The sequence below is a fragment of the Panicum virgatum genome, chromosome 2K, assembly GCF_016808335.1.
Source record: "Panicum virgatum strain AP13 chromosome 2K, P.virgatum_v5, whole genome shotgun sequence".
Taxonomy (NCBI): Eukaryota; Viridiplantae; Streptophyta; class Magnoliopsida; order Poales; family Poaceae; genus Panicum; species Panicum virgatum.
The window spans coordinates 57,903,131-57,921,284 of record NC_053137.1 but is presented as its reverse complement, the minus strand read 5'-3'; the positions used below and the strand labels follow the sequence as shown (position 1 = coordinate 57,921,284).

General features: G+C 48.8%; 1 protein-coding gene across 1 annotated transcript; it reads left to right on the top strand.

The window, feature by feature from the left end:
• The first annotated feature begins 11,970 nt into the window (after positions 1-11,970).
• Positions 11,971-17,990, top strand: LOC120689271 (ABC transporter C family member 3-like). Its single transcript, XM_039971580.1, has 10 exons — positions 11,971-14,596; positions 14,700-14,786; positions 14,865-15,503; positions 15,595-15,759; positions 15,839-16,133; positions 16,221-16,435; positions 16,633-16,938; positions 17,076-17,139; positions 17,289-17,528; positions 17,611-17,990. Exons 1-10 carry the CDS (start codon positions 12,161-12,163, stop codon positions 17,712-17,714), a joined length of 4,551 nt encoding a protein of 1,516 aa, XP_039827514.1. The 5' UTR covers positions 11,971-12,160; the 3' UTR covers positions 17,715-17,990.
• The last annotated feature ends 164 nt before the right edge of the window (positions 17,991-18,154 follow it).

Genomic DNA, 18,154 nt, shown 5'->3' with positions numbered 1-18,154 from the left:
TGGTGCACCTAGAAGCCGTGAAGCTCCCACACCCCTCTACCCTCGCCGCCGGTGAGCCCCTCGCCGGGAAACGGCTGGTCAACCGCCGCCACCCCTCTCTGACCCGGCCCAGGGACCTCGGGTTGAAAGAAAGAAAACTCCAGGGGGTTATTTGAATAGCTCAAGACACATATGAATAGTGCCTTAGGGACTTCTTTGTGATGATTTTCAGTGATCTTTGGAATTCAACATCAATTCGTAGAAAATTCGTAAAATATCAAATCTTGATGTTTTGGAATCCTCTTGAAGACCTCTATGCAGTAGAACCATAATATGTTAGGCTTTAGTTGCAAGTTTTTGCTGTAGAATTTGATTTGTGTTATTAGTGCATAAATATTGGTTGTTTTTATCTTTTTCTTAAATACTGTTTGAAGCCTGATCTTGCAATGAAATTTTTATGGTAGTTTAATCATGTGACACTAGTTTTGTTATAAAAATTTCGTGCACATTTCTCATGTGTAGTTTTTTATTTGTTTTAATCATTGTTTAGTAGACTTTATTTATGTTAAATAGTTTATATTCTTTTTAAATCCTGAAAATATTCCTGAGTGTTCATCTAGAGTATATTAGCTTGTCCAGGAAGTTTGAGCTTCAGTTCATGGCTAGATCAGGAGGTAAAAAATATCTTGATAATCTGTTGTCTGTTTTGTTTATTTTCTCATATTTATTTCTTTGTATATAAAATCATGAAAAATTCACAGTAGATAAATTATCCCTGTGTAGACCTGCTGTTAATTTTTGAGCTTCTAAGTTGCTCTAGTTTGACCTGTATAATTCAAGGTTATGCTAGGTGTTGTCTGAATGAATGAATTGTTGTGATTAAATGGCTACATGTCTTGGCATGATTTTTACAGGGTAGCTTAATCTGTTCATGTTCTGCTTAGGGTAATTTTTTTTAAATTTATTGCTGTTTGTGCTTTGAGTTATTTATTTTTAGCAAACATAGAGTTAATTGCTATAGGAATCAACCACCACTCATTTTATGAAGTTAGTATAACATGCTTGTGCTGTTGATCATGATGCCTTGTGTAGTTAAATTTGGTATTTAACTACTCTATAAACGATTGCGCAGGTGTGTATTTATAATGTTGTTCTTGCATTACATATAGACACGACTGCCTTATCGGACGGGACGTACGAGCTGATTCCGGAGTCTGACGGAGGTGAGATTGAAGCTCAAGTAAACACTGCTGAACTAACTGAAGCCCCGGACCAAAGTTCGGAAGAGCCTAGGGCTGAAATAGTTAGCAACTATCGAGAAGGCAAGCCCCGGACATAACCTATATTTTAAATTACTATCATTTACTGTATTATTTACTTGTGCATTTACAGTTCTTAGGATTTGAATTGAAACCCTAGATGCATGATCCTAGGAACCTATGTACTAAACACTAGACCTGAGTTCGACTACTTGCTAAGCTTATAGGACCGGTAAAAGTCGAGTGATTGCCTGTCACTCGCGAGCTTTATAGGAACTGCTTGTTTACTTTCTGTTATCAATATAAGGACGACGGACGGGGTTGTGTTCGATATCATGACCTTATGTGAGACCCCGTCTGTGTTGATGAACTTGCTAAGGTCGCGGTGTGTGGTAGCGGTGGTTAAGTTTTTGAAAGTACTAGCCACATGCCGTAAATATGGTACGCGGCAAGCCTAGTAACCGATTGGACCGGGGAGTGGATATACCTGACACTCTCTCTTAGGGATAGGTTTTATTTTTATATTGTGCAACACTACGACTTCAAGGGACAAGGGTGGACCGGGCACGGGTGGACCTTGGAGCCCTGTAGTCGGGGAGAGTGTTCCTATCCACAAGCCGAAAAGAAAGGTCAACGGTTGTTTGGGAATGACCCGACGGTGTTCCAGACGTGTGTGCTAGGTTTATCCTTGCAAGGTTGAATTTCGATTCAGAATCGTCCGCCTCTCACGATGAAATGAGACTGCTTGATCCCTTTGCCACACAGAGTAATAAGAGCAATAATATTATTTATCAATATTGATGTTTGCTTAGTTTTCTACTATGATTGGTTAGTAGTTGCTTACATAGAATGATTAATCAACTAGAATCTTGAAAGCTAAAACTTGAAAGTAAGGATCTACTCTTTATTGTTTTTCAGCAAAAAGGAAAACTAGAGCCTCACAAACATTGCATAGTCTAGCTATAGTGGGCTACTTATACCCGTCGACGGTTAAGTCTTGCTGAGTATTAGAATACTCAGCCTTGCTATTGAACCCCTTTTTCAGGTTTGAGTTCGAAGAGCAGATCGCTAGTTTGATCTATCCATGCTCTTTGCCTCCTGGCTGGTCCGTAGAGTGGGATACGTCTTCGGCCGGCAATGACCCTGGCGAGTGATACCTTGCTTGGGCTAGCTTGGTATCATTTTTGCGACGTGTTGTAGCCGTCGTGTTTTATCTTCCGCTGTATTTAAACTCTGAACTTATGGTTATGGCTTGGATAACTGTTTTACTAAGGTTGGTCTTATAATAATGCTTTAGAACTGGTTTGTAATAACTTTTATGCCTGTGATGCAAAACTTGTGGTTGTAATATCTCTGGACTCGCCTTCGTGCGGGGTATGCTTGTTCGATCCGAGAACCGGTGGTTGTATCGGGACGTTACCCGACAGACCAAGAATTGTTCCGTTTGAAGTGCGTTTGTGCCAGTGTTGCCTTTATGATGATGGCCTGCGCACTTGAGCCGGGACAATTCAGGTGGTTCTGCCACAAACACCCACTCCTCATCCCCTCTTTGCTTCCAGTAAATTTTTTCTCTCTGGTAGATTTGTTCCAGTTTGTCTTCCACCTCATACCTATGTTCCCACTCAGCTGAAGTTAACACCCCTTTTTCAGCTTGGGCATCAATTGATTCAAGAACAAGCAGCAGCTCATTTTTCTCATTCTTTTGTTCGCCACTTTTCTGAATGTTCCACCCTTTCATGAACTGTCTGAGAAGACATAGGCTCCCATGCCATGCATCCAAAGCACTCCCAAGTTCAGGCCTCCTTTCCTTACTCTGCAACCATTTCTGCTGGACCAGGGGCATGAAATCTGGCACTGAAATCCATTGGTTCTCAAAGAAGAAGTATCTAGTTCTAGGAGGAGTATCTTCACCCGAGTCCAGAATTATAGGGCGGTGATCAGAACCCACTCTAGTCAAGGACCAGGCTGAGCATAGAGAAAACTTCTCCTCCCAAGAGGGAGACATTAGGCACCTGTCTAAGGTAACCATAACCGGAGTAGATTGTTTGTTAGTCCAAGTATGTTTAGGCCCAGATCTCTTGATCTCTCTCAGTTGAAATTCACCAATCCAAGCGTTGAAAGAGTCCATTAAGCCAAAATTGTAATTATTAGAGTTTTTCTCCTCCATGGATCTTATCAAGTTGAAATCACCTCCAATTACAAGAGGCAGCACCCCCTTGCTGCACACTGCACCTAGCTCCATCAGGAAGGAATCTGCAAGATCATACTGTGCTGGCCCATAAACCACCACCAAATGCCACTTGAAGTTGTCTTTCCTATTCCTTAGTGTCATCATGATGCAAAAATCCAGCACCTCATGGTCTTCCACCTCATAGGAGTCCCCCTTGACTCCTATGAGAATGCCTCCCGACCTCCCCTTGGCAGGTAGGCAAAACCAATAGAAAGCAGTCATACCACCAATCTCTTGAAAATCCTGGTTGGAGAATTCAGTTTTAATTGTTTCCTACAAACCAATAATATCAAGTCTCTCTCTAGCCACATACTCTCTGACTTGTGCGCGTCTGGCTGGTTTTCCCAACCCCATCACATTCCAAAAGAGAATCCTCATTTAACTATTGATAGTTGCAGTACTCCCCCTCCCTAGAAGGGGAGTTTACAACCTCTCTCAGCCTATGATCATTATTAATAACATTCATAGCTAGGTCCTGCACCTCCTCCTCTTGGGGGCAGTCCTACTGTTGATTTTATCCAAATACTTATTATAATTGGCCTGAGCTAAATCAACTCTAGCTAGTTCTTCCACTTTAAAAGCACTGATAACAGAATCCATATTTTCAAAAGTAATATCTAGATCAGAGATTATTTTCCCCAAAACCTCATCAGAAGTATTGTTCAAGATAGTAAAGGGGTTTTTGCTAGTACCTGGGTGAAGGCTGTTCTTCTCCTGGACTCTTTTCATGGCCTTGTCAGCAATGGGGATGCCATCTCTAGGGATCCTAGAGCTAGTCTTTGTGGCAATCACCACTTTTGGTTTTGCAGCTTTGATCTTCTTCTTTTTTGCTGGGGGAGATTCCCAGAGATCTGAGACAACCTCTTCCTAAGTTAGAGATTGGTCACCCTGACCTGACTCATCCTCAGTTAGGTTAGACCATTTGTCAGCCTCCATAAAGTAGACCCCTTCTTCATTATGGACTTTAATTTGGTCTTTGATCAAAGCAGCGGGAGGAGTGGGATGTTGTTCTTTTTCTTGCGAAATTACAAGAGATTCCTGACTTGCAGTCACCTCCTCTTGGGTAATGGGACTATTCAAGACTTGGTTTTCCCCTTTGTCGATTAGCCCAATCACAGAGTCAGCGCCCACATTCCTCTCAAGATGACCCATATCCTGTGTTCTAGAGTTCGCACACTCTCCCTCATCAAATGATTTTTCCATATCTTCACTGCTCTTATTGTTTAGTATGATTAAGGGAGGGGCCATAGCAATGGGAGTCACAAATACTGGGACCTCACTGCAATCAGGAGAACCACCCCGAACCAAATCTTCCATGTTGTCATACTGAGAGTCACCCTGACTGGCATCAAGGTCACCATCCTGATCTCCATTAGCTAAGTCGTCACCCCCAGACGTCTTCCCTTGTCCACCTCCAGGACCCTCCTTCGTCTTCCCACCACCTCTCTGGCTATCATCTGTCTTACCATGGCTAGTGGTTTTGTCTGTTGGTATTTTTGGGCCACCATGGAAACCTTCAACAGCAAACCTGATTTCATAACCCACACCATTGAAAAAGTTTTCCACAAAACCTTCCAGCTTGGAGGGGTCTCTGCAATTCACCTGGACTCTCATTGGTTCATCTCTCAACAGGCTGAAGTCGTCCACCTTGATTGGCTCAGCGACAAGTGCAGTTATCTCTTTGATTATCTCCTTATCCCTTGTAAAACTAGGCACTCCATGCACTTTAACCCATACTGTCTTCAAGATTGAGGAAGCCGCAGAGTCGATGTTGGATTTGGAGATCTTGATTTTCAGCCCATACAAAGCTAGCTCAACTGACGACATTTTAGAGAACGTGTCGAGGGAGCATTGATCAGGGAATGCCGCCCTGAATTCATTCTGAGACAGTCCCCTAACTTGAAAGTCCCACTTATCATTGACCAGATTCTTGAATTCTTCTTCCAGCTTCTCTTCTGTGCCAACCCCTTCAAGAACAATAATCAGGCTACTGAACTTTTCTACCCTGCTCTTTTCTGGAATCTCAATCGAGTAAAAACCCTGCCTAGGAATCCCAAAGCCAAACATCTTCAGTCTCTTCTTGTGGAAGCTGGAGCACTCAACAGCCATATGGCCTGGTTCTTTGCATTTGTAACAGACGGGATCGTTGGTGCAACCCAGCTGGTGATGCCCTACTTCTATGCATCTGAAGCAGATGGAGTCATCCGGCTTCCCACTGCCCTCCGCTCGATTCACCTTTGTAACTTTGTTCTTCACCAAGTCTTTCGCAGTCTCGTCCATCGGCTTCTGCTCTGCAAATTTGTTGCCCCCCCACGACTGGTCCCCCCTTTCATATCCTCCCGAGGGCGATTGGGCGGCGGTGGGCGCTCCCCCCTCGCAGCCTGCTGAGGGAAATCACGGAAGGGGCGCTCACCGTAGCCATCACGGGTCTTTTCCTGGTGGCGGAAGCCTCCACCCTGGCCTCCCCTGTGGAAGTCGTGGGAGCGAGATCCACCCCCGAAACGATCTCCCCCTCTCTGAAGCTTGTATCGTAGATCCGTCTCCCTTCTTGGATTTGTGTCCAGCAGATCATCCTCGTCCATCCACTCCTCTAATTCCACTCTCCTCTTCCCATGGTGCTGATCGTTGGGATGACTTGGTTAGAGGTGTTGCAGCTCCCACCCGCCGCACTTTCCTGGCTAGATGACCATAGCGTCGGATCTCATCCCTCCATGCTGGAAAGCCAATCCCATCGATAGCACTTGCCCTGGATATCCACAACCACCTTGGGCCAGAAGGCCGCCACGAGTGCTGGTGAATGGTCTCGTGCGTAGGCCCATCACTGTTTCCAATTGGGCCAGAGGCATCGTCCTCCTCCGCCCCACGGCCGCTCGATGCTCCTCCCTCGCTTGGAGCAGAGTTCAAGCTGCCATGGTGGAGGATCTCCGAAGTTGACATTGGAATTCTCTGCATAGCTAATTCAAACTGCGAGGCCGCCACATCCAAGTGCTCCAACTCGGCAGATCTCGAGCCTCCAAATAGGTGTTGCTTGATATCAAGTGCCAATCCTTCCCGCTCCATGCGCAAATCCCATCCCGACTTGGTCGGCGCAGACCCCCAATCTCGCCGACCAGGCAGGGTAGAAGGCCGCGGCGGTGCTCTTCCAGTACTGAAGTTCAGCGGCGGGAAGGCCTCCCCCGAGAGCGGTGAGGTAGCAGTAGGGGTCGGAGGGACCCCTCCCTCATCACGCCCCGCCTCGCCGCTCCGAGCTCCCGACACCCATCCCACCGGGTCGCTGGTCGGCACAACACGGTGGCAGGTCGGAGAATCCCCTTGCCGAGGCGCCATCTCCCCCCGCAAGCCCGCAAGGCATCGTGTTGTCGGTCCGAATACTAAAATGCAAGACATTTTAGTTTTGTTCTGAGTTGAAGTTTTCTTGACCATATTTAATAGAAATGGTATATTAGGCAATTTATAATGAAGCTAATTTGATGTTGCAGATGCCCGGTGTATTTTCCAATAAATTTGAGCATAGAAATTTGACTTAAAGAAAAAAAAACTAAAGCGTCTCACATTTTGAAATGAAGGTAGCATTGAACCCCCTGAACTTCATGGTTCTTCCCGATCCTGCCAAACCTACTTTAATAGATTCGCCTGCGATTAACTAAAGACATACCTCATCGACGTGCAAGCTAGTTAAGGGAGCCTTATGACAAACTGCATATGCCCTTCTGCCTGCTGGCAAGAGGCGACAAACTACATACACAATCCATTGCGAACCGGTCCGTTCATGAGAGGGGCCTAGTTTTTTCGCCTCGTGATTGGCTTAGTTTCGCATGATCTATCATCCGGTGTTCAATTAAATTCAGAGACGAGTCGAGATGTGCCGATGTGGAGATGCTACCACTTACCTACATAAAACGCTTTCTCAAGAAGACCTCCAGCTGATCGTGGATCCAACAAACTGTAAGTCCAGTTTGCAGGGCGGTCAAGCGACGACCTTGTCATTTAACAATGCATCCACGCGAACCGGATGGTCATTTTTAATATATGCCCCAAATTAAACCCCGGCGCTTGCATCGGCTATATAAACCAAGCCCTCGACGGCGCGGCAAGAACCATCCACAAACACACCACACACCACACAGCACCAAGCACAGCACACACATTTGCCAGCAGCTAGCTAATCAGCGTAGCTCCGATATCCAACAGGGCAGCCAGCTAGCTAGCTCGATTAGTCGCGTCTAGTCGTGATGGCAGCCATGGCCAGCAGGAACGCCGTCGTGCTCCTCGTCCTCCTCGGCGTCGTCGCGCAGCTGTGCTCCGTCGTGCCTCCCGCGGCGGCGGCCGGCCGCAGGGCGCTGCAGAACCTGCCGCCGCAGGACGCCGTCCAGAAGCCTCTGGTGCAGGGCGGCCTGGGAGGAGAGGCGAAGCCCGACACCTGCGTCGCGGGCGGCGGGAACGTGGGGCCAGGTGGCCAGACACTCGCCTCCGGCTCGGTGTCCTGCCAGCGCGAGAAGGTAGTCGACCAGCGAGGGAGCCTGACAGCCGCCGGCCAAACCGTGAACACAGCATCCCTCCCCTGAGCTCGTCACCTATCTGCTCGTCGCTTGTTGGGTCATCGATTTATTATTTTTATTATTTCCATTTACAGTTCCATCCATGTATGATCGATCGATGTGTACACATGCACAGCATGTCAGCGTATGCTTTGGCTTGTGCACGAATGTTACCTGTGTGTGCTTGTGAAAGAGTGCGCAATAAGTTTGGCAGCCTGCTTTGCCACTGTTTGGTCTGTACCTGCATTGTTGGCGATTGCTTGCGCCGGCTACATGTACCTTTTTCATTATTGATGATTAAATTTGATTTGTTTTTCTCTGTGAATTTGCTGCCGGCCTGTCACTGTCTTCGTTCTCTACATACATGGATGAAAATGGGTGTCTTCTATACATACATGGATGCATATTTCCCTCTGAGCGCCACCCCAGCAATCTGCCATCTTCTTTCCACTTCATGTCTCTTTTAGTTATACTCGTGCTTCTGCATTTTCATGTACCTCTTCGTGTGTTTCTACTGTATCCTGTCAGTTTGTTTGGTTCTTCAAGGGGTTAGGGTTTAGTCTTCTATTCCTGTTGCTAAACCCAATACGGCAGACCCGCGTCCGCGTCGCCCCCGTACGGGCGACTCGCGAACCCTAGACGCCGCCCCCACCGACGCCTCCGCCCGCCGCGCGGCCGCCCGAGCGGGCCGCCGGAAGGCCGTGCGGCTCGCAAGGAGGGCGGCGGCGGCGGGGCCCTTTTCCTCTCCTTCCGGCGGGCGCGACCGTCAATTCCATCCGGGGCAGCTCGCCGTTGCGAGCGACGCTCCATGGCGGCGGAGCTCGAGGGGCCACGGATCTGGCACAGCGCCGGCCGGATCCGGTGGTGGTGCAGCCTGGGCGTGCGCGTGGTGGTGGGGGCGTCTGCCAACAACGCGGGTGGCATGAGCGGTTCGGTGCGGCATCGGCGCGGCAGCGGAGGCTGTTTCCCGGACGGAACTGGGGCGCGAAGATGGCGGCGTGCTCCCAAGTCTGCAGCGGCGTGGCGGCTGGGTTGCGGGTCGGCGCTCCGGGCCCTTGCGGCTCCGGCCGTGTTCCGTCCGCCAGCAGGGTGGCTGTAGCACGCGGCGGCCTAACTTCGGGGGCCAGGCCGGTTGCCCTGGCGGCTAGGGTGGGCGCCCTCAAGCGGGGGTGGGGCACATGGTAGTGTGGTGCGTGCCCGTGGCTGCTGGCTCGAGGGCAGCGACGGCGGCGGGTGCTTGTGCCGGCGGCGGCGGTCTGCGACGACCTCGACGTGCGGCGGTGTCACGCGAGCGGTGGAGGCAGGTCCGGCCCCACGTGCTGCCTGGTCGGAGGGGGTGGCGGTAGACGCAGCTGTGCGGCTGCCGCGTGCAGCCGGCGCATCGTTACCCTCGGATGAGGCCTCCATGGGGCGGCGGGACAGCGGCGTTTGAAGGTGTTGGACGGCGAGGGGTCCGGCTTCTTGGCTCGACATTGGCACTAGTGGGGTCTTGAGCGAAAGCTTTGGTGACGGCGACGCCATTGGCGCCGCTTTCCCTGTTGGGGGCGTCATGTATCCCCCCTAGTGTCAACGTCCATGGGTGAAAACCCAGTCCATTGTGGACGTGCGACGGCGGCGTTGTTGTTGTCGCTCCCTTGTTGAAGGCGTCGTATTTGGACTTCGTCGTGGCTTCGAAGTCTCCTGGGTGGATGCTCTTGCTTCTCGGCGCCCATTCGACGCGTGGAGACGGGTTTTGCAACGTGAAGTTGGAGCTGCTGCGTAGGGACGTGGCTCGGCAACAATGACGCGCGGCGACCTCGCCCCTCCGCCGTAGTCTGGGGTCTCTGCTGGGGTCTTCATCCGCTGGGGTGAGGCGTGGGTTATGACCGGAAGTCGGAGCTGCTCTTCATTCGAGCTTGGCAACGATAACCGGTTGTGGCTGCTTGCTTCGGAATCATTGGTGTGTGGTTCGTGGGTGGCCTGCCACGGGAAGTCAGAGCTGCTGGCGGCTTTGCTTCCATGCTCGGCAACGATGACCTATGGCAGTTTGTCGTGTTTGTGCTCAACCGTGTCGCGTGGGTTAATTAGCCTTCGGAAGTTCTTTGGCATCCTGTTGTGCTAACCTTTCTTGTAAATAATTTTCCTATCTTCTTAATTGAGCGGCAGAGCTCTTGCCTTTTAGTTCAAAAAATAGTCTTCTATTCCTGTTTAGAACAGCGAGTAGTAATGTAGGGGAATCGACTAGCCCACATAAATGATTTCTGAGGTAATGATATGGCGAATCATAGGTTTGGGTGCATAAGAATGAGATGAATTTTATATTGTATAAGAAAGATTTTGGGATTTGGACCGAATAGGCCGAATTTCATCCATGTTGATAAGATCCGAGATAAAATTAAACCAGCTAAAAAATTTCAGCCCAATTTAAATTTGTAGCCCGGCCCAAAATCCATATTAGCTCACAAATACATCTTTTCATTATAAAAGTCTAGACTCCATCGTGAAACCCTATCGGTTTCTTTTTCTTCCACCCCTCCTCCCTGTTGCCGGCGACCAACAAGCCGCGGAGGCGCGGTCCAAGGTCTCCCTAGTCTCCTCTCAAATCAGCTTATCTAGTCATCTCCTCTCAAACCTTGTTCAAAACGATTTTCTTTTCTTTTCAAGTATGGAGGGAGTATGTACCTAGGATATTTGTCGCACTATTCCTGATTACTGTAAAATAAATTAACAGTATGCCCCCTAAAGTTAGAATCTACCTAAAGTTAGAATCTACCATGTTCTATCTCCACCAGAACAAAGGATACTAATCTCGGCCGTTGGATTTTTGTAAACTTGGCTTTAATCTATCTGTTTGGATCGGCTACAGATTTTTCTTGTCTGATTCTCGTAATCTTGGCAGTTGGATTATTGTAATCTCCGAACAGACTTGTGCAGAAAAAAATTTGAACGTAGTGACTCCTAAGTCAATATAATATATTGGTATACGTTTGGCGAATCTTTTTGAGGTGTGAAGGTCAAAAATTCGAAAACAGGTGCTCAAGTTTACCCGTAGTTTATGTCCGATAGAGATGCGGATGGCTCTCTCTCTCTTTTGTAGTTTTGTTGCAGAAGTCGAAGTCAAATTAGAGATAGCCGAGGAGGAACATAAAAACGATGTCAAAGAAAAAACTGGCGATGTATCGTTAGCTTCGCTATCAAGCATGGAAGTTTCCCCCGGCCCCATTAGTTCCTTGGTCCCTTGGGCCCTATTTAGTTTTAAAAAAAAATTCTATAATATCCGTCACATCAAATTTTTAGACACATGTAAGATCTCCTTTAATAGCGGTATCACTACCAAAGACAACAATACCTACATTCTCATTCTCAAGATTCAAGGAATATTATACCCAGTTGAAAAAATAACTAATTATACAATATAGCTGTTTCATACGAGATGAATCATTTAAGTCTAATTAGCCCATAATTGAATATTAATTGTCAAATAATAACGAAATGTGCTACAATACTAAAAAAAATCAAACTTCTCCATCGTTGTCAGACAAATGGAAAGATGAGTCAGTCTAGCACTAGCGAGTAGGGAAGGATCCAAGCGGGTGAAGCAGCAGCGGATAGAATAATCGTTGGCGGATGCATGGTGCCAAGCAAAAGCTACTCAGCATGGCGTGCCAAGCAGGGCTGGTTCGACCAATTCACATCACCTGTGAGGTGAGTGAGTTTGAAATGTGCTATTTTTATTATTGATTCCATTTCAATTCGCTCTTTGGGACGCAGGCCGGTTAAAAAATGCACGAATAAGAAAAACATAAAAACTGTGATATCTTGCATTGTTTTTCTACAGATCAGTAGGATTTTAGAACACATGTGACTCCTGCCAAAACTCAATAGCAAAGTGAGATATGGGCTTGTTTATAATTGTTTTCAAATAAAAATAAAATAAAATAAAATCATAGATCCTCAGGTATCTTGCAGGAATCCCCTAATTTTTAAGCGACGGGCGGCGCCTTATAGACACCGGTGCATCGCTGCAGGCGCCCAAGGAGGCCAACCGTCATCATCCTTCGACCGCCGTGGCAGCGTCGCCGCCGTCACGCCGACTGATGCTGTGATGCACCACCGCGGTGCTGGCTATATAAGCCGTCGCCTGTCCCGTCCGGCGCCTCACCGGGACGCCCCCCATGCCCTCGACCGCCGCGGCTGCAATGGCGGCAACGCCGCCGGCCGGTGAGCAATCCCTCGTTTTCATCCTGCAACCGCTGTTCCTTCACGACGTTAGCGCCGCGGCCCACCTCGTGCTCGCGCTCGCCGTCGCGGGGCGCTTCCTCTTCCGCCGCCTCGGCCTCACCCTCTCCAAGGACGACGGGGACGTCGGGCAAGACGCCGGCCGCGGCAGCACAGGCGGGTCGTCCCGGTGCTACGGCGTCGCGGTCTGCACCACCTGGGCTCTGGCGGCGTCCGAGGTCCTCCTCGCCGCCTACTCGTGGTACGCGGTTGCTGCTGGCGCCGGCCGCTGGTCGCGTGACGCGGTCGCGGAGCAGGTGGACGCGGCGGCGCGCGCCGCGGCGTGGCTGCTGCTCGCCGCGTACCTGCAGCTCGGCTTCGGGCGGCGGCACCAGGAGCGGTTCCCAGCGCCGCTCAGGCTCTGGTGGGCGCTTTTCATGCTGCTCTCCGTCGTCGCCGTCGGCGTCCACGCGGCGGCGTGCCTCGACGGCCGGTTCCCCGTGCCCGGGCGGTCGTGGGCGCTCGACGCCGTCTCTGTTATCGCAGGAGTGGTTCTAATCTCAGCTGGGTTCCTCGGAAGAAAGAGGGATGGACAACGCGGCCATAGCCATACTTCCCAGGAGCCTCTGCTGATCGGCGCGCACGGGGCGGCGGCCGATGGCAACCGCAGCAGCGCCGCCGACACGTCCTTGCTCGCCGGCGCCGGCTTTCTTAGCATGCTCACCTTCTCGTGGATGGCCCCCCTGCTCGCCGTCGGCCACACCAAGACCCTCGCCCTCGACGACGTCCCGGGGCTCGAACCCGGCGACAGCGTCGCCGGCCTACTCCCGCGGTTCAAGGCCAACCTCGAGGCGGCGCTCGCCGGCGACGGCGACGGCGACAGCTCCGGCCGGAAGGCCGTCACGGCGCTCAAGCTCACCGGAGCCCTGCTGCGCACCGTGCGGTGGCATGTCGTGGTGACCGCGTTCTACGCGCTGGTGTACAACGTGGCCACCTACGTCGGCCCGTACCTCATCGACTCCCTGGTGCAGTACCTCAACGGCGACGAGAGGTACGCGAGCCGGGGGCAGCTCCTCGTCGCCGCCTTCATCGCCGCCAAGGTGTTCGAGTGTTTGTCGCAGCGGCATTGGTTCTTCCGCTTGCAGCAGGCCGGGATCCGCGCGCGGTCAGCGCTTGCCGCCGTCGTGTACCAGAAGAGCCTCGCGCTCTCCAGCCAGTCGAGGCGGAGCCGCACCAACGGGGAGATGATCAACATCATCAGCGTCGACGCCGACCGCGTCGGCATCTTCGCGTGGTACATGCACGACCTCTGGCTGGTGCCGCTGCAAGTGGGCATGGCGATGTTCATCCTCTACTCCACCCTCGGGGTCGCCTCGCTCGCGGCGCTCGGCGCCACCGTGGTGATCATGCTTGCCAATGTGCCCCCGGGGAAGATGCAGGAGAAGTTCCAGGAGAAGCTGATGGACAGCAAGGACGTCAGGATGAAGGCGACATCGGAGATCCTGCAGAACATGAAGATCTTGAAGCTGCAGGGGTGGGAGATGAGATTCTTGTCCAAGATCATCGAGCTGAGGAAGACGGAGACGAATTGGCTAAAGAAATACCTCTACACATCGGCCGCCGTGACCTTCGTGTTCTGGGGGACCCCGACCTTCGTGGCTGTGGTGACATTCGGAGCTTGCATGCTCATGGGGATCCCGTTGGAGTCAGGGAAGGTGCTGTCTGCACTGGCCACGTTCCGGGTGCTGCAGGAACCGATATATGTGCTTCCTGACACTATCTCAGTGGCGATTCAGACCAAGGTGTCCCTTGACAGGATAGCATCATTCCTATGCCTCGAGGAGCTGCCGAGTGATGCTGTGCAGAGGATGCCAAGTGGTAGCTCTGAATTTGCAATCAACATCAGCAATGGGTGCTTCTCTTGGGAAGCCTCACTTGAAGTCCCAACGCTGAAAGACCTGAACATCAAAGTTAGGCCGGGTATGCGTGTTGCAGTCTGTGGAACAGTTGGCTCCGGCAAATCTAGCTTGCTATCCTGTATTCTTGGTGAGATTCCAAAGTTATCAGGAGAGGTTCAAATATGTGGGACGACAGCATATGTCAGCCAGTCGGCATGGATACAGAGCGGCAAAATTCAGGAGAATATACTGTTTGGCAAGGAGATGAACAAAGAGAAGTATGACAGAGTCCTTGAGTCATGCTCCCTGAACAAAGACTTGGAGATCTTGCCATTTGGTGACCAGACGGTCATTGGCGAGCGAGGCATCAACCTTAGTGGCGGACAGAAGCAAAGGATTCAGATAGCCCGCGCTTTGTATCAGGATACTGATATCTATTTGTTCGATGATCCATTCAGTGCAGTTGACGCGCATACAGGGTCCCACCTTTTTAAGGTACATGATTAATTGATTTATTCTGATTAAACCTCATCATTGCACACTTTCAATAGAAGTGTGAGAATTCATTGCTAAGTGTGTGTACCTTTTTATTTTGCAGGAATGCTTGCTTGGAGATTTGGCTTCAAAAACAGTGGTTTATGTCACACATCAGATTGAATTCCTACCTTCTGCTGATCTCATTCTTGTGAGGACTTAGCTTCTTGGTAAAATTTTCATGTATAATTAATGTTGTATGACTCTTCTTATGGAGCTTGTAATGTAGGTCATGAAAGATGGGAGAATAGTGCAAGCAGGGAAATATGACGAGATACTGGGTTCAGGGGAAGAGTTCATGGAGCTAGTTGGTGCTCACAAGGATGCTCTAACAACATTGGACGCGATTAATGCCATGAATAGAGGCAATATGTCCCCTTGCAGTGGCACAGCAAAGTTGAAGCTATCCAGGTCACTGTCATCATCTGAGAAGAAAGATAAAGCTAACGAAGATGAAGGCAATGCTCAGAGTGGGCAACTGGTGCAAGAAGAGGAAAGGGAGAAAGGCAGGGTGGGGTTCTGGGTTTACTGGAATTATCTCATCCTAGCTTATAGGGGAGCTCTTGTACCGTTTGTGTTGCTAGCGCAGATACTTTTTCAAGTACTTCAAATTGCGAGTAATTACTGGATGGCTTGGGCAGCTCCCGTGTCGAAGGACGTCAAGCCTACAGTGAGCATGTCGACGCTGCTCTATGTCTATGTCGCCTTGGCTCTTGGGAGCTCAGTGTGCGTCCTCGTGAGATCGCTGCTCCTTGCAACAGTTGCATACAAGACAGCGACTTTGTTATTCAACAAGATGCATATGTCCATATTCAGAGCTCCTATGTCTTTCTTCGATTCCACTCCGAGTGGGCGCATTTTGAACAGGGCAAGTCATCTTCATAGGATCAAATTTCATAAGTTCAATCTATTTTCTTGGAGTACGCTAAGTCGGTAACACATGGATTTGGAATTTGCAGGCTTCAACTGATCAAAGCGAAGTGGACACCAACATTGCTGACCAGATGGGCTCTGTGGCATTTTCCATCATTCAGCTTGTTGGAATTGTAGCAGTGATGTCTCAGGTTGCATGGCAGGTCTTTGTTGTTTTCATTCCTGTATTTGTTGCCTGTGTCTGGTATCAGGTACCTTTCACACACTCTTGTCCTCTTGCATGTAAAGCTGCAGGATCACCGATATCTCATTGTACTTCCCTTTGTGCAGAGATACTACATAGATACAGCCAGGGAGCTGCAAAGGCTAGTAGGCGTTTGCAAAGCTCCTATCATACTGCATTTTGCAGAATCAATAACAGGATCAACTACCATTAGAAGTTTCGGCAAGGAAAATCAGTTTGTTGAAACTAATAGCCACCTAATGGATGCTTACTCTCAACCGAAATTCTACAACATGGGGGCAATGGGATGGCTTTGCTTCCGTCTGGATGCACTGTCATCTCTTATATTTGCCTTCTCTTTGATATTTTTGATCAATCTGCCAACAGGTCTCATTGATCCAGGTATCATGTCAATTAACAAGTGTATAGTTCTACTGAATGGATGGTAGTAAATTAGTTCGGAATCTTCTCTGAGTGCCCAACTTTCAGGTATCGCTGGTCTTGCTATCACATATGGACTTAATCTGAACATGCTGCAAGCTTGGGTTGTTTGGGGTTTGTGCACTTTGGAGAACAAGATTATATCAGTAGAGAGAATTCTGCAATATATAAGCATTCCTGCAGAGCCCCCGCTTTTCATGTCAGGAGATAAGTTGGAGCATAACTGGCCATCTAATGGAGAAATTCAACTCTACAATCTCCATGTATATCCTTCATCCTCTTTTTTCAGCTCTAGAGTTGTGTACTAAGAATTCATTTTGATGCAAAGGAATAGATAAAACGTGTGCTTTGTTATATTCTGATCATTCCTCAATACATTTGAAGAAGTCAAAGGGTCCTATGAAGAGAGCAAAGGAATTATGTTAGGTGGACGGCGTTCATAATTTTCGGTTTGATGCAGGTGAAATATGCCCCACAACTGCCATTTGTTCTGAAGGGCCTTACAGTCACTTTTCCTGGGGGCATGAAGACCGGTATTGTTGGAAGAACAGGAAGTGGCAAATCAACCCTCATTCAGGCCCTTTTCCGAATTGTGGACCCTACTATTGGTCAGATAGTAATAGATGGCGTCGATATTTGCGCCATTGGATTGCATGATCTGAGATCCAGACTAAGCATCATTCCACAAGAGCCAACAATGTTTGAGGGAACTGTTAGAAGTAACCTTGATCCTCTTGGAGAGTACACTGATAATCAAATTTGGGCGGTAATTTTGCTTTTCACGCGGTTCCTTTCTTGAAAGTCATCACACTTTTGCACGTTGATTTTAGCTAAGTTGACATCAATCTTTTTATTTTTCTCCAAAACAAAGAAAACTGAAATATATATCTACTACTATTTCAGGCTTTGGATTGTTGTCAGCTAGGGGACGAAGTTAGGAAGAAGGAGCTGAAGCTTGATTCACCAGGTCTGATATCGTTACATTGAGTCATGCAGTTCAAGGCATTGAGTCATGCAGTATACCTTTCACATTGAGTCATGCAGTATACCTTTCACATTTTTTCATAGTATATGGTGCCGATTGTTCTTCTGAAATCTTCTTGACTTGGATTGTAGTGATAGAGAACGGTGAGAATTGGAGCGTAGGCCAGCGTCAGCTTGTCTGCCTTGGTAGGGTAATTCTGAAACGGAGTAAGGTCCTTGTTCTGGACGAAGCCACTGCTTCAGTGGATACTGCTACCGACAACTTGATCCAGAAAACGTTGAGGCAGCAGTTTTTGGAGACAACGGTCATCACGATTGCGCACAGAATTACTTCGGTTCTTGACAGCGACATGGTGCTGCTTCTTGACGACGGTTAGCACCACTAACAGCAGTACCTACAGAATTTGATGCGTTGAGCACCACTGTTGTGATGATGCTGTGCTATTGTTTTCAGGTGTAGCTGTTGAGCGCGACACGCCCACCAAATTGCTAGAGGACAGGTCGTCTTTGTTCTCAAAGCTCGTTTCAGAATATACGACGAGGTCCATGCAAACATAGCTGACGAGTGAAGATTCAGTTCTTCTTTCAGCCACTCTGTCAGCAAATAAGTATTATCATATCTGCGATGAGCAAAATAGACGAATTTACTTGTTTACTCATTTGTTAAAGCTGCCACCATTCCAGAGATGTAAGGAGAAAAATAGAATGACACGAGAACTCACCAATTGTAGTACACCAAAGTAGTAGGTACTGTTCTCTCTGTGTCCATTGCCCTTTGTGAAGAAGCTGATGGGTGAGCACTAAACAGATAAAGTAAAATCTGAGCATAAACCACTGCCATGTTTGTTATGCACTTATGCTTTATTCAGCATCATAAGCAACCAACATGAAGGGTAGATTGCCAATCGGGCTAATGTTCAGAGCTGGGCAAACAAAAGTTACGTAAAAAAAGAGAAGATATAATTAGTTATAAGAAACATTTAATTAGTTATAAGAAA